A 15,431-nucleotide genomic window follows, 5' to 3' on the forward strand; every position below is an offset into this window, starting at 1 on the left:
GCTGGGATTACAGGTTTGAGCCACCGCACCCGGCAGCTTTTAAACATTTTAGGAAAGCATGAGACATCAATCAATATGTGTAAGATGTATATTGGTTTGATCCAGTAATGCAGGACAACTTGAGGTGGGGGCTTCCAAGTCATAAGTAAGTAAGAGATAAAAAGCTGGATTATTTTGAGTCCTTGATAAGCATTCAAGTGAATACAGTTTATTCTGGCTCAGTGAATCTACATATCTAAATTAACAACAGTGCAGAGGAAGCAATTGGATGTACATTTGTCTCAGGCTAGGCTCAGAGAAATGACTTTTGAGTTCTGTCTGTAGTTTGTTCTCAAGGAATTTCCTTGTTGGCTAACTGTAAAGAAGGTATGTAGCTTTTTTTTTTATCTTTGTAGCTATCTTATTTAGAAATAAAATGGGAGGCAGGTTTGCCTGACATAGTTCCCAGCTTGACTTTTCTAGTGGCTTAGTAATTTTGGCATCAAGAGATTAATTTTCCTTTAACAATGGAAACCTCTTTCATTATCAAGTGTAGAGAATTAAAAAACTCATAAATGCAAATATAATTATTGCTACATCTTTCAGAATAGCCCATCCTAAATTTTTTTTTTTTTTTTTTGAGATGCAGTCTCGCTCTATCGCCCAGGCTGGAGTGCGGAGGCACAATCTCAGCTCACTGCAACCTCCACCTCTTGGGTTCAAGCGATTCCCCTGCCTCAGCCTCCTGAGTAGCTGGGATTACAGGCGTGCGCTACCACGCCTGGCTAATTGTTGTATTTTTAGTAGAGATGGGGCTTCCCCATGCTGGCCAGGCTGGTCTCAAACTCCTGACCTCAGGTGATTCGCCCGCCTTGGCCTCCCAATGTGCTGGGATTATAGGAGTAAGCCACCGCACCTGGGCCAGAATAGCCCATCCTAATTTAATTATCATTTACTACAGATTTTTTTCATAATTTTATAGTGGATCTTAATGTTGGAGGCATTCAAACCAGAGCAACTCAATCCTGAATAGCAGCTGTGTGAAATATGCTAAAACCTACTTGGCTGCATCCCCAGGTTTGGCATTCTTAGTCACAGGATGAGATAGGAGGTCAGCACAAGATACATTGCACTCAGCAATTTGCCATAATCTCTGTTGGCAGGGTGCAGGAAGAAACAAAGAATCACATATTTAGGTCATGGATACAGAGATATGTCACAAAGCTCCTGTGGTTAGGGTCAAGAAAGAAGCTTCCCATCCCCTAGATGTTGGTCTCAGCAATATATCACAATACCCAAATTATGTGAGACCCAGGAAAAAAGGAGAGTCACATCACCTAGGTGTTGGGTCCAGTGATATTTCACAATTATCCTTTGTAGCAGGTTCTAGTCAAAAAAGGAGCGTCGCAACACTTAAGTGACAAAGAAAAAAGAATATGTCATAATACCTTTCTGAACAGAGCCCATGCAGGAGACTCATAATACCTAGGTGTTGGACCCAGCCATATATATCACAATACAAAATGTATGCAGAGATCAGGCAAAAAAAAAAAAAAAAAAAAAGAGTCACATCTTGGGCAGAACCAAGGCAGAAGACAGTCACATCACCTAGGTTCTGGGTCCATAAACGTCACAATACCCTCTGAGAAAACAGCCTTGGCAGAAGACTCACATCATCTAGGTGAAAGGAACAGAGATGTCACAATGTCCCATGTGTAGGACTCAAAAAAAAAAAAAGAAAAAAAACCACAAAGATCACATAACCTAAGAGCTGGGTGCAGCTACATATCACAAGCACCCCAGTGGACAAGGCCAAAGTATGAGAAAAGAGTCACATTGGTCAGGAGACCGAGACCATCCTGGCTAACCTGGTGAAACCCTGTCTCTACCAAAAAAATACAGAAAACTAGCCGGGCGAGGTGGCGGGCACCTGTAGTCCCAGCTACTCGGGAGGCTGAGGCAGGAGAATGGCGTAAACCCCGGAGGCGGAGCTTGCAGTGAGCTGAGATCCGGCCACTGCACTCCAGCCTGGGAGACAGAGCAAGACTCCGTCTCAAAAAAAAAAAAAAAAAAAAAGAGTCACATCACGTAAGTGCTGGACTAAGTGATATGTTACAATCCAAACTGTGAACACATCCCAAGAAGAAGAGGAGTCACATCATCTAAGTAATGGGCCCAGAGATAATTCAAAGTAATCCCTGTGGAGAGGAACCAGGCAGAAGAATCACATAGCCCGTGTGCTAATCCCAGCGATAAGTCACTCTCTTTTATGGGAGCATGGCCATAGCAGGAAGGAAGAAGGAACACATTATTTAGGTTCTGGGCCCAAATATATGTCACAATCTCTCCTATAGGGAAAAGCCAGGTAAGAAAGTCACATTACATAGATGATGGGTTCACAAATATGTCACCATGCCCACTATGGGCAGGAGGCTCACATTACCTTAGTTTTGGGCCAAACAATGTCACAATGCCTGATGAGGAAAGTGCTGAGGAAAAATGTAACAGGGTTTTGTATTTAGCCCAGCAGTATGTCAAAATCTACATTGTGAGCAGAATGTAGGTAGAAAAAGAAGCATCACAACAGCTAGATGCTGGGCCCAGTGATAGGGAATAATTCTTTCTGTGAGCAGCAACCTGGTAGAAAGAGAGTTGCATTACCAGGGTGATGGGTGCACAGCTAGATTATAATGCTTCCTGCAAGCAGGACCCAGCAAGGAAAGTTACATCACCTGGATGTTGCATATAGCAATGTCACAATGGCCCAAGAAGGCAGGGCACAGGCAGGAGAGTCACATAACCAGGGTGTGGAGTTCAATGATGTGTCACACTGCCCCCCTGTGGGCAGTGCTGAGGAAAAAGTACAGTCACACCACCTAGGTGTTGGATTCAGCAACGTGTCACAATCCGATCTGTGCACTAGGTACCAGGCAGGAGAGTCAAATCACGCAGGTGCTCGGCAAAGGTATATGTCACAATCACAGTCGCAAAAAAAATGTGCGAATGAACAATCCCACACATCCCATTTCTAAGTATTAGAGTCAACACATTTTGTATGTTGAGTCCAAGTACAGGAGTCACAATCTCAATGGTGGACTGGATACATGCATGAGAGCCTCAGTCTTTGCTGTGGACCGTGTCCCTTAGTGGAGTCACAGCCTCACAGATATGCTGGATCTTGGATTGAGAGTCACCAGCTCACGTGTGAACCCAATCCACATTTGAGTCAATTTTCCAACCACCTCCAGGTGTGAGATTCAGAACTTCAACAGTGAGCTGTGTTCATGTGGAAAGTTGTTCATTTTTACTGTTGGCTGGGTGTGCACACGAGTGTCACAATGTCACCTGCGTGCTAGGCCCTGTTACAGAACTCTCTGTACCACCTGAGGGCTTTAAACAATATCCATGATAGTCACTATCTGCTCTGAGACTTTTTTTCTAATACAAACTCATAATGATACCTGTGGACCTAGGCTCATGCATTAGAGTCAACCTCTCTCCAATCAGCTGGGTCTAGAGAAGAGTTCTCACCTGCCGATGAGTTGGGTTTAGAAATGAAGCACCAGCTTAACTGTTGTCACATGATTACATGACAGTCACAATTTTTACTGTGGACTACATTCACGTGTGAAATTCAGGATCTCTCCAGTGGGCTCCGTCCATGTGTGAGGGTGACAATGCTAACATTTGGTAGGTTGTACATTTCAGAAACAGTCTCACCTGTGTGCTTGGCCCTATGATAACACTCTCTGTACTGCCCAAAGACTTTATACAAAATGTGAAGGAACGGTAATCTTTTGTTCTTACCTAGAGAAAACTCAGGACTTTACCCGTTTCTCTAAGTCTAGCTACCAGCACCAGTATCTCTGCTATTGACTGGTTTGTGGTATGAGTATCATCATCGCAACTGTGAACTGGGCTAAAGTGTATGTCACAATCTAACCTGTGAGTAGAAAGCAAACGGGAGAGTAACCACCTGCATGCTGAGTTGGAAATACATCACAATTTTTCAGGACAAGGATCAGGCAGGAGAGTCATATCACCTGGTTGCCTGTCCAGGGTTATGTTACAATTCCTTCTCGAAAGCAAGGCACAGACAACAAAGTCATGTTACTTGGATACTGGGCCTAGCTACGTCATAATTCTCTCTGCAGGCAAGGCCTGGGCATAAGAAACACAGCACCTGGTTGCTGAACCCAGATATGCAACACAATCTTTCTGTGGGTATGGTACAGATGGAAGAGGAGAGTCATACCTCCAAAGTAATGGATGCACAGATATGTCACAAGGTGCTTCCGATAGACAGGGGCCCAGCAAGAGCTTTTTACCCATTTGGTTTGACCCAGTGATATGTCATAATACTCACAATACAAGGGGCCCAGGTTAAAGAGGAGAGTAATATCACCTAGATGTAGAGTCCAGTGATATGTCACAATCCTCCCCTTTTACAGGGTTCATGTAAAAAAGAAGAGTTACATCACTTAGGTGATAAACTAAAAGATATGTCATAATTCCTCTATTAGCAGGACTCATGCGAGAGAGTCACATCACCTAAGTGTTGGACTAGCCATATTTTAATATATACAACACATAATCCACCAACACCTAGGTGAAACAATTGTGTATACTGAAATATGGTGGGGTCCAATGCCTAGGTGATGTGACTCTCCTGTATGGGCCCTGCCAGTAAGAGAATTATGACATATCTTTCTGTTTATCACCTAAGTGATGTGACTCTCCTTTTCTACCTGAAACCTGTAGTAGGAAAGGAGAGTGACATTACCAAGGTGCTGGGCCCAGTGATAAATCACAATCCCTGGCCAGGCGCAGTGGCTCACACCTGTAATCCCAGCACTTTGGGTGGCCGAGGCTGGTGGATCACCAGGTCAAGAGAACGAGACCATTCTGGACAACATGGTGAAACCCCGTCTCTACTAAAAATACAAAAATTAGCTGGGTATGGTGGCATGTGCCTGTAGTCCCAGCTACTTGGGAGGCTGAGGCTGGAGAATCACTTGAACCCAGGAAGCAGAGGTTGCAGTGAGCTGAGATCGTGCCACTGCACTCCAGCCTGGCAACAGAGCGAGACTCCTTCTCAAAAAAAAAAAAAAAAAAAAAAAAAAATCACAATCCCGCCTTGGGCAGAAACCAAGCAGTAGACGACGGTCACATCACCTTGTTACTAGGTCAAAAAATATGGCACAATATTTTCTGAAAAAAAGGGGCCCATGCAGCAGAGTCACCTCATCTAAGAGAGGGCTCCAGAGACATGTCAAAATGCCCTATGTGGGTAAGGCTCATAAAGAAGAGTCACATAACCTAGGAATTGAGCCTAGTTATATGTCACAATCACCCCAGTGGGCAGGACTGAGGCAAGGAACAAAATTCACATCCCTAATGTGGGCAAGTCTCAGAGACAAAAGGAGAGTCATATAAATGTCACAATGTCCTCTCTGGACAGGGACCAGGCAGAAAAATCACATAACCTGTGGTCAGGGCCTAATGATACGTCACCCCCTCTTCTGTGGTCAGGGCCCAGGCAGGAGAGAAGAGTGACATCATGTAGGTGCTTGGCACAGACATATTACAATGTCTCCTAGGGAAAAGTCCATGTAAAAGTGGAGAGTAACATCAAATAGATGGATACAGAAATATGGCAAAATGTCCCCTGAATCCAGGGTCTAGGTAAGAGATTCGTATCATCTGGGTGTTAGACCCAGTAATATGTTACAATAGCCCATTTGGGCATGGCACAAAAGGAGAAACATATTACCTGGGTGCACGGACCAGTGATATGTCACAATGCCCTCTGTGGCAGCACCAAAGCAAGAGCATAGGGTCATGTGATCTACATGCTGGGTCCAGCAATATGTCACAATCCCATCTGTGCGCTGGGACCAGGCAGGAGAGTCATATTGCTCGCATTCTGAGCAGAGGTATGTGTCACAATCACACCTGCAGAAAGACCCAGAAATAAGATAAATAATTCTTCACATGTCTTCATTCTAGGTATGAGTGAATACCATTTGAATACTGGGTCTAAGTACACAAGTCACCATCTCAATGTATATGAATTCATGCATAACAGCCTCAATCTATTCTGCAGACCGTGTCTCCTCAGTAAAATAATAGCCTCGGCCAGGCATGGTGCCTCACACCTGTAATCTGAGCACTTTGGGAGGCCGAGGCAGGTGGATCACCTGAGGTCAGGAGTAGAGACCAGCCTGGCCAACATGTCGAAATCTCATCTCTACTCAAAATACAAAAATTAGCCGGATGTGGTGGGGGGCACCTATAATCCCAGCTACTCGGGAGGCTGAGGCAGGAGAATCACTTCAACGTGGGAGGTGGAGTAAGCCAAGATCCTGCCATTGCACTCTAGCCTGGGAAACAAGAGTGAAACCAGGCCTAAAAAAAAGAACAAAAAAACAAAACAACAACAAGAAAAAACATAGCCTCACAGGTGTGCTGAATCTTGACCTGAGAGTCACCAATCCACCTGTGGACCAGATTCACCTATAAGAGTCAATTTTGCAATTTTCCACTGCCTCCAGGTGTGACATTCAGAACTTCAGAAGTAGATTATATTAAGGGATGACAATATTTACTGTTGGCTGGTTATATATATGAGTGTCACAATGTCACCTGTGTGCTGGGCCATGTAAGGGCACTCAATGTATTACCCGAGGGCTTTATGCGATATGCAGGAGAGTCGAATCCACTCTGAGATCTTTGTGATCGTATAAGCCCATGATCGTACCTGTGGCCCTATGCCCAGGTATGAGAGTCAACATCTCTCCAATTGGATGATCCATATAGGAGAGTCCTCACCTGCCTGTGGGCTATGTTGAGAAATGAGTCATCATTCCTACTCTGGCGATGTTTGCATATCACAGTGATAATTCCAACTGTGGACTGCATCTGCATGTGAGATTTAGGACCTCATCAGTAAGCTTTGTCTGTACTGAGGTTACAAGTATAATGATTGGCAGGGTATTCATTTAAGAAACACAATCTCAGGCTGGGCATGGTGGCTCACGCCTGTAATCCCAGCATTTTGGGAGGCTGCAGCAGGCGGATCATGAGGTCAGCAGTTCGAGACCAGCCTGACCAACATGGTAAAACCTCATCTCTACTAAAAATACAAAAATTAGCTGGGCGTGCTGGTGCACGCTGGTAATCCCAGCTGCTCAGGAGGCTGAGGCAGGAGAATCACTTGAACCTGGGAGGTGGAGGTTGCCGTGAGCTGAGATCGTGCCACTGTACTCTATCCTGGGTGACCAAGGGAGACCCCGTCTCAAAAAAAAAAAAAAAGATACACAAAATACAATCTCATCTGTGTTTCTGGTTTGTGATGACACTCTCTGTGCCACCTGAGAGCTTTTTTATAATATTTGAGAGAGTGGTAATTCTCTATGACCTTTGCAAAAAAAGAAAACTTAGAATCATGTTTGTTTTCCCAAGCCTAGCTAGGCAAGGTGTACCTCTTTTATTGCCTCGTTCAAGATACGAGAATCATCATAGTAATTCGTAAGCTGGGGCAAAATATATGTGACAAGGGCTGGGCGCGGTGGCTCACGCCTATAATCCCAGCACTTTGGGAGACCAAGGCAGGCAGATCACGAGGTCAGGAGATAGAAACCATCCTGGCTAACACGATGAAACCCCATCTCTACTAAAAATACAAAAAACTAGCCGGGCATGGTGGCGGGCGCCTGTAGTCTCAGTTACTCAGGAGGCTGAGGCAGGAGAATGGCGTGAACCCGGCAGGCGGAGCTTGCAGTGAGCCAAGATCCCGCCACTGCACTCCAGTCTGGGCAATAGAGCGAGATTCTCTCTCAATTAAAAAAAAAAAAAATTACAAATATATATATATATGTTACAATATTACAATTACACCTATGGGCAGGGAGTGAGCAGGAGAGTCACATCACCTGGGGCTGGTCTAGAGATATGTCACAATCTTTTTTGAGGGCAAGGACGAGACAGGAGAGTCACATCACCTAGGTGGTTGGCCAGGGATGCCTTAACATCTCTTCCTATAAGATGGGCACAGGCGCCAGGCGCGGTGACTCACGCCTGTAATCCCAGCTCTCAGAGGTGGGAGGATAGCTTGAGCCCAGGAGTTAGAGACCTGCCTGGACAATATAGCGAGACCCCATTCTCCACAAAAAGGAAGAAAAAAAAAGAAGAAAAAAAAAAGATGGGCACAGGCAGGCCGGGCGTGGTGGCTCGTGCCTGTAATTCCAGCACTTTGGGAGGCCGAGGCGGGCAGATCACCTGAGGTCGGGAGTTCAAGACCAGCCTGACCAACATGGAGAAACCCCGTTTCTACTAAAAAAAATACAAAATTAGCCGGGCATGGTGGCACATGCCTGTAATCCCAGCTACTAGGGAGGCTGAGGCAGGAGAATCGCTTGAACCTGGGAGGTGGAAGTTGCAGTGAGCCAAGACTGCGCCATTGCAGCAACAAGAGTGAAACTCCATCTCAAAAAAAAAAAAAAAAGATGGGCACAGGCAGCAAGTTACATCGCCTGGCTGCAGGGCCCAACAATATGTTACAGTGCTCTCTATGAGCAACACCCTGAGAGATGACACACATTATCTGGTTGCTGATCCCAGTGATATGTTACAATGTTTTGGCAGGGCATGGTGCATGTAGGTGAGAAAAGTCACATATTATAATTGATAGATGTCAAAATATGTCACAAGGACCCCTGTGGGCAGGCCCAGGCAGGGGCCTCCCATCCCCTAATGTCAGACCCAGTAACGTGTAACAATACCCAAAATACGCAAGGTCCAGGCAAAAGATGAGAGTTACATCATCTAGATGCTGAGTCCAATGATACATCACAATCCTCTTTTGGCAGGGCACAGGCTGAAGAGTCACATCACCTAGGTGATGAATGAAAAGATATGTCATAATCTTTTGTATGAAACTCCTGGGTGATAGACCCAGCTTTATGTCACAATACAAAATGTATGCAGGGGCCAGGTGAGGTGGCTCATGCCTGTAATCTCAGCACTTTGGGAGGCCGAGGTGGGCAGATCACCTAAGGTTGGGAGTTTGTGACCAGCCTGCCCCACATGGAGAAACCCTGTCTCTACTAAAAATACAAAATTAGCCAGGTGTGGTGGCACATGCCTATAATCCCAGCTACTTGAGAGGCTGAGGCAGGAAAGTCGCTTGAACCCAGGAGGCAGAGGTTGCGATGAGCCGAGATTGTGCCATTGCACTCCAGCCTGGACAACAAGAGCAAAACTCCATCTCAAAAAAAAAAATAATAATAATGATAATAATAATTTGCAGGGCCCAGACAAGAGAAGAGTCCCATCATGTAGGTGCTGGCCCCAGTGATAAATCTAAATCTTTTTTTTGTTCAGAGTCCAAGCAGTAGAGAAGTCACATCACCTAAATGCTTTATCCAGCAACATGTCACAATACCAGGAAAGGACAGCCCAGGCAGAAAAGTCACATCACCTAGGTGAAAGGCCCAGGGATATTTCCTAGTGCTACCTGTTTGCAAGGCTCAGGAAGAAGACAAGAGTGATATAACGCAGGAGCTGGCAGCACAATCACTACAGTGGGCAGGGCCTAGGCATGAGAGGAGAGTCACATCACATGGGTGCTGGGCCAAGCGATATCTCACATTTCCTATTGTGGACAGATTCAGAAATAAAAAGAAGAGATCTATTATTTAGGTGACTGGCCCAGAGTTATGTCACAATGACCACGTGAACAGGGACCAAGCAAAAGAATCACATCACCTGTGTGCTGGGCCAAGCAATAAGTCACTCTCTTTTCTGTTAGCACAACCCAGGCTCAAAGATATATTACAATCTGACCTATGGACAAAGCCCAGATAAAAGAGGAGAGTCACATAAAATAGTTGATGAGCTTACAGATATGTTAAAATGTTTTCTGTAAGCATGGTACAGGCAGGAAACTCACATCACTTAGGTGTAAAACCCAGCAACATGTCACAATGTCTTATGTGAGCAGGGCCAAGAAAAAAATACAGTAACATCACTTTGGTGCTGGGTTCACCAATATTTTACAATCTTCCCTGGAGGAAAAACTAAGAAAAAAAATAAATAAAATCAGCTATGTGCTGCAAAATGTCGCAAAACTTCCTGTGAGCAGAGACCAGGTAAGACAAGAGTCAAATCACTTGTGTGACTGGTGCAAAGACATCTGGAAATGCCACCCATAGGCAGGGTCCAGGCATAAAAGTAGTATCACTCGGCTGTTGGACCCAGCGATATGTCACAATGGCCCAGGTGGCCAAATCATAGGCAGAAGACTCACATGTCAGTGCAGAGCCTAGCAATATTTCACATTGTCCGCTACAGGCAAAACTTAAAACCAGGGGAGAATCTCATCAGCTAGGTGCTGGGCATAGCAATATGCTACAATGTTCCTGTAAGCAGGGACCACACAGAAGAAGACTGTCACATCACCGGGATGCTGGGCCCAGCGATATGTCAACCATCATTTCTGTAATAAAGACCCACACAGAAAAAAACACATCATCTGTCGCTGGCCACAGCAATATGCCTCAATTTTCCCTGTAGGCACGGTGCAGGCAGAAGAGGAGAGTCACATCCTCTAGGTGATGAATGCAGGGACATGTCACAATGCTCCCTGTAGGAAGGGCCCAGGTAGGAGACTCCCATCCTTTAGGTGTTCAGCTGAGCAGTATGTCACAATACACAAATATGCAGGGCCTAAGAAAAAGATGAGTCACATCACCTTGATGCTAGGTCTCTGCTCACAGAGACCTAGCATGTTACAGGCAGAAGAAAGTAACATTACTGGCTGGGCGCAGTGGCTCACGCCTATAATCCCAACACTTTGGGAGGCCGAGGAGGGTGGATCACTTGAGGCCAGGAATTCGAGAACAGCCTGGCTAACATGCTGAAACCCTATCTCTACTAAAAATGCAAAAATTACCTGGGCATGGTGGAACATGCCTGTAGTCCCAGCTACTCAAGAGGCTGACGCAGAAGAATCGCTTGAACTTGGGTGGCGGAGGTTGCGGTGAGCCAAGATCACACCATTGCACTCCAGCCTGTGCAACAGAGCGAGACTGTCTCCAGAAAAAAAAAAAAAAAAAAAAAAAGTAACATTACCATGGTGATGGGCATCATTGAGTTATGTCACAAAGCTCCAGAGAAAAAGTAGGCAGGGTCCAGAGAAAAAGTGTTACATCCCCTGGGTGTTGAACCAACAACATGTAACTATTTATTTACTTATTTATTTATTTATTTATTGACAGGGAGTCTCACTCTCTTGCCCAGGCTGGAGTGTAGTGGCGCATCTCGGCTCTGCAACCTCCATGTCCCAGATTCAAGCAATTCTCCTGTCTCAGCCTCCCAAGTCACTGGGACTACAGGCGCACACCACCATGCCCGGCTGATTTTTGTATTTTTAGTAGAGACAGCATTTCACCATATTGATTAGACTGGTCTTGAACTCCTGACCTCAGGTGATGCACCCACTCTCAGCCTTCCAAAGTTCTGGCATTACAGGCACTAGGCCACTGTGCCCAGCCTTATATGTAACAATTTCTTTTTTCTTTTTTTCTTTCTTCAAGAAAGAGTATTGCTCTATTGCCCAGGCTGGAGTGCAGTGGCGCGATGTCAGCTCAATGCAACCATTGCCTCCTGGATTCAAGCGATTCTCCTGCCTCAGCCTCCCGAGTAGCTGAGATTACAGGCATGCAACACCATGCGTGGCTAATTTTCCTATTTTTTTTAGTAGAGACGGGGTTTCACCATGTTGGCCAGACTGCTCCTGAACTCCTGACCTCAAGTGATCCGACAGCCTCAGCCTCCCAGAGTGCTGGGATTACAGGCGTGAGCCACCGTTCCCAGCCATATGTAACAATTTCTAGTGTGACATATTGTGCCATAATATGGCACAACACGTAGGGCACACACAGGTGGGAGAGTCACATAACATGGGTGCAGGATCCAGTAATATTTTTACAACACCCAAAATGTGTGGGGTCCCATAAAAAGAGGAGAGTCATATCACCTAGGTGCTGGGACCAGTGATATATTACAATCACACCTTTGGGCTGGGACCAGACAGGAAACTGAAATCACTCAGGTGCTGGACAAAGGCGTATGTCACAATCCGACCTGTAGGAAGGTCCAGTAATGAATTAATCCCGTACGGGTCCCAGTTCTAGGTATGAGAGTCACCAAATTCTCTATGTTGGGTCTAAATACGCTAGTGACAATTTCACCAATGAACTGAACCTGTGCATAAGAGCCTCCAACTCTTTTGTGAACTGTGTTAGTTCTGGCCGTCAGCCCAGGTATGACAATCAACATGTCCTCAGGAAGGTAGACTTCTCATTGGTTCAGATAGAAAAATTCTCACCTGCCTATGAACTAGATGTAGAAATGAGTCATTATTCAAACTCTTGCATAACGTTCACATATAACAGCCACAATTTTAACTGTGGACTATGTCCATGCATGAGATTCAGGACCTCACCAGTGGGTTCCGTCACTGTGTGAGGGTGACAATTCTTTTTTTTTTTTTTTTTTTGAGACGGAGTCTCGCTGTGTCCCCCAGGCTGGAGTGCAGTGGCGCGATCTCGGCTCACTGCGAGCTTCGCCTCCCAGGTTCACGCCATTCTCCTGCCTCAGCCTCCTGAGTAGCTGGGACTACAGGCGCCCACTACTGCGCCCGGCTAATTTTTTGTATTTTTAGTAGAGACGGGGTTTCACCGTGGTCTCGATCTCCTGACCTTGTGATCCGCCCGCCTCGGCCTCCCAAAGTGCTAGGATTACAGGCGTGAGCCACCGCGCCCGGCCGAGGGTGACAATTCTAACGATTGGTGGGGTGGGCAAAGAAGAAACACAGTCTCACCTGTTTACTGAACACTCTCTGTACCACGAGAGACTTATATACTATTCAAAACAGTGGTAATTAGGCTGGGCACGGTGGCTCACGCCTGTAACCCCAGCACTTTGGGAGGCTGAGGTGGGCGGATCACCTGAGGTCGGGAGTTCTAGACCAGCCTGACCAACACTGACAAACCCCGTCTCTACTCAGAATACAAAATTAGCTGGGAGTGGTGGCACATGCCTGTAATCCCAGCTACTCGAGAGACTGAGGCAGAAGAATCGCTTGAACCAAGGAGGCAGAGGTTGCAGTGAGCCAAGATCTCACCATTGCACTCCAGCCTGGGCAACAAGGGCGAAACCCTGTCTCAAAAAAAAAAAACGTGGTAATTCTCGGCTGGGCATGGTAGCTCACGCCTGTAATCCCAACACTTTGGGAGGCCAAGGTGGGTGGATCACTTAAGGTCAGGAGTTCAAGAGCAGCCTGGCCAACATGGCAAAATCCTATCTCTACTAAAAATACAAAAATTACCCAGGAGGCGGAGGTTGCAGTGAGCCGAGATTGTACCACTACACTCCAGCCCGGGAAACATGAACTAAAGTCCTTTAAAAAAAAAAAAAAAATTCTCTATGACCTTTGTACAAGAAAGAGACCCAGGATAATACTCATAACCATAAGTCTAGCTATAAGAGGCAGCATCTCTCCTATTGGCGGGTTGAAGGTAGAAGAGTCATAATTGCACCTGTGAACTGGGCCAAGCTATATTTCACAATTCCACCTGTGAATAGGGAGAGAGAAGAGTCTCATCACCTGGGTTTTGGGCCAGGAATATGTCACAGTCTTTTCTGAGGGCAGAGACCAGAAAGGAGTGTCACATCACCTGAATATTTAGCCAGGAATATGTTACAACCTTCTCCTGAAAGCAGGACACAGGCAGCAGAGTCACATCACCTGGGTGCTGAGCCCAGCAATGGATAACAATGCTCTCTGTGGTCCACGCCCAGGCAGGAGAGACACATTACCTGGTACCTGAGCCTAGTGATAAGTCACAATTTTTCCTGTAGGCAGAAGGCAAGCAAAAATGGAGAGTCACTTTCCTAGGTGACTGATACAGAGATATGTCACAAGGCCCTCTATAGAAAGAGCCTGGGCAGGGCCAGGCACATTGGCTCACACCTGTAATCCCAGCACTTTGGGAGGCCGAGGCAGGCGGATCACGAGGTCAGGAGTTCAGACCAGCCTGGCCAACAGGGCAAAACCCCGTTTCCACTAAAAATACAAAAATTAGCTGGGTGTGGTGGCAGGCACCTGTAATCCCAGTACCTCAGGAGGCTGAGGCAGGAGAATCGTTTGAACCTGGGAGGCAGAAGTTGCAGTGAGCTGAGATCGCAGCACTGCACTCCAGCCTGGGCAACAGGGCGAGACTCTGTCTCAAACGAAAAAAAAAAAAAAAAAAAAAGGAAAAAGAAAGGGCCTGGGCAGGAGCTTCCTATTTTATAGGTGTTAGACCTAGTAACATGTCCTAACATCCAAAATATTCAGGGACTAGGGAAAAAAGGAGAGTCACATAACCTGAGTGCAGGGCTTACCAATATGTCACAATGCACCCTGTGGGCAGTGCCAAGGCAAGAAAAAAGACTCCCATCATCTCAGTGAAAGGCCCAGCTATGTGTCACAATGCCACCTGTGGGCATCAACAAAGCTGGAAAAAAGTCACATCTTCAAGGTGCAAAGTCAAGCGATATGTGACAATCTCCATCTGTGGGCTGGGCCAAGGCACCGAGTCAAATCACTAAGGTGCTTAGTAGATGCATACAATCTTACCTGCAGGAAAGTCCAGGAATGTGTTTAGAAATTCCACACATGTCCAGGTTCCAGGTATGAAAGTCAACACCTCCTGTATGTTGGGTCTAAGTACATGAGTCACAATCTCAATGGTTGACAGAAGTATTGCAAGAGAGCCACAATTCTGTCTGCAGACTGTGCCTTTCAGTGCAGTCACAGCCTCACATGTGTACTGAATCTTGGTCTGAGAGTAACCAACCCACCTATGGACCAGGCCCACATATGAGAGTCAATTGTCCAACTTTTGAAAGCCTCCCAGTGCGAGATTCAGAAATGTTCGTAAGAGGCCGGGCGCAGTGGCTCACGCCTGTAATCCCAGGACTTTTGGGAGGCCGAGGCGGGCGGATCACCTGAGGTCTGGAGTTCGAGATCAGCCTGGCGAACATGGTGAAACCCCATGTCTAGGAAAAGTAAAAATAAAAATAAAAAATAAAAATAAAAAAATAAAAATTAGCCGGGCCTGGTGGTGCGCACCTGTAATCCCAGCTACTCGTAAGGATGAGGCAGGAGAATCGCTTGAATCCGGAGGCGGAGGTTGCAGAGAGCCGAGATCACGCCACTACACTCCAGCCTGGGCGACAGAGCAAGATTCCCTCTCCAAAAAAAAAGAAACAGAAACTGAAGACTCCAGGGCCGCAGCCCCTCCTGCGCAGACACCGAGTCGGGATTCTGCCCCGATGACCCGTCCGGCATCCCTGAACAATCTGGGAAATACTCGGGGCTGCCGGTGCAGACTTGACCAAAG

At 46.3% G+C, this 15,431-nt stretch overlaps 1 protein-coding gene across 1 annotated transcript in view; it reads right to left on the reverse strand.

Annotated features, from left to right (window-relative positions):
- LOC105489692 (zinc finger protein 43) overlaps window positions 1-14,913 on the reverse strand; it is a 58,754-nt gene extending 43,841 nt beyond the window's left edge. The window contains 3 exon segments of the mRNA XM_071086626.1: window positions 5,753-5,934; window positions 8,763-8,874; window positions 14,666-14,913. Of these exon segments, the coding sequence (XP_070942727.1) occupies window positions 5,753-5,934; window positions 8,763-8,830 (250 nt within the window). The 5' untranslated portion in view covers window positions 8,831-8,874; window positions 14,666-14,913.
- Window positions 14,914-15,431: the final 518 nt, after the last annotated feature.

Source organism: Macaca nemestrina, chromosome 20, assembly GCF_043159975.1.
Source record: "Macaca nemestrina isolate mMacNem1 chromosome 20, mMacNem.hap1, whole genome shotgun sequence".
NCBI lineage: Eukaryota > Metazoa > Chordata > Mammalia > Primates > Cercopithecidae > Macaca > Macaca nemestrina.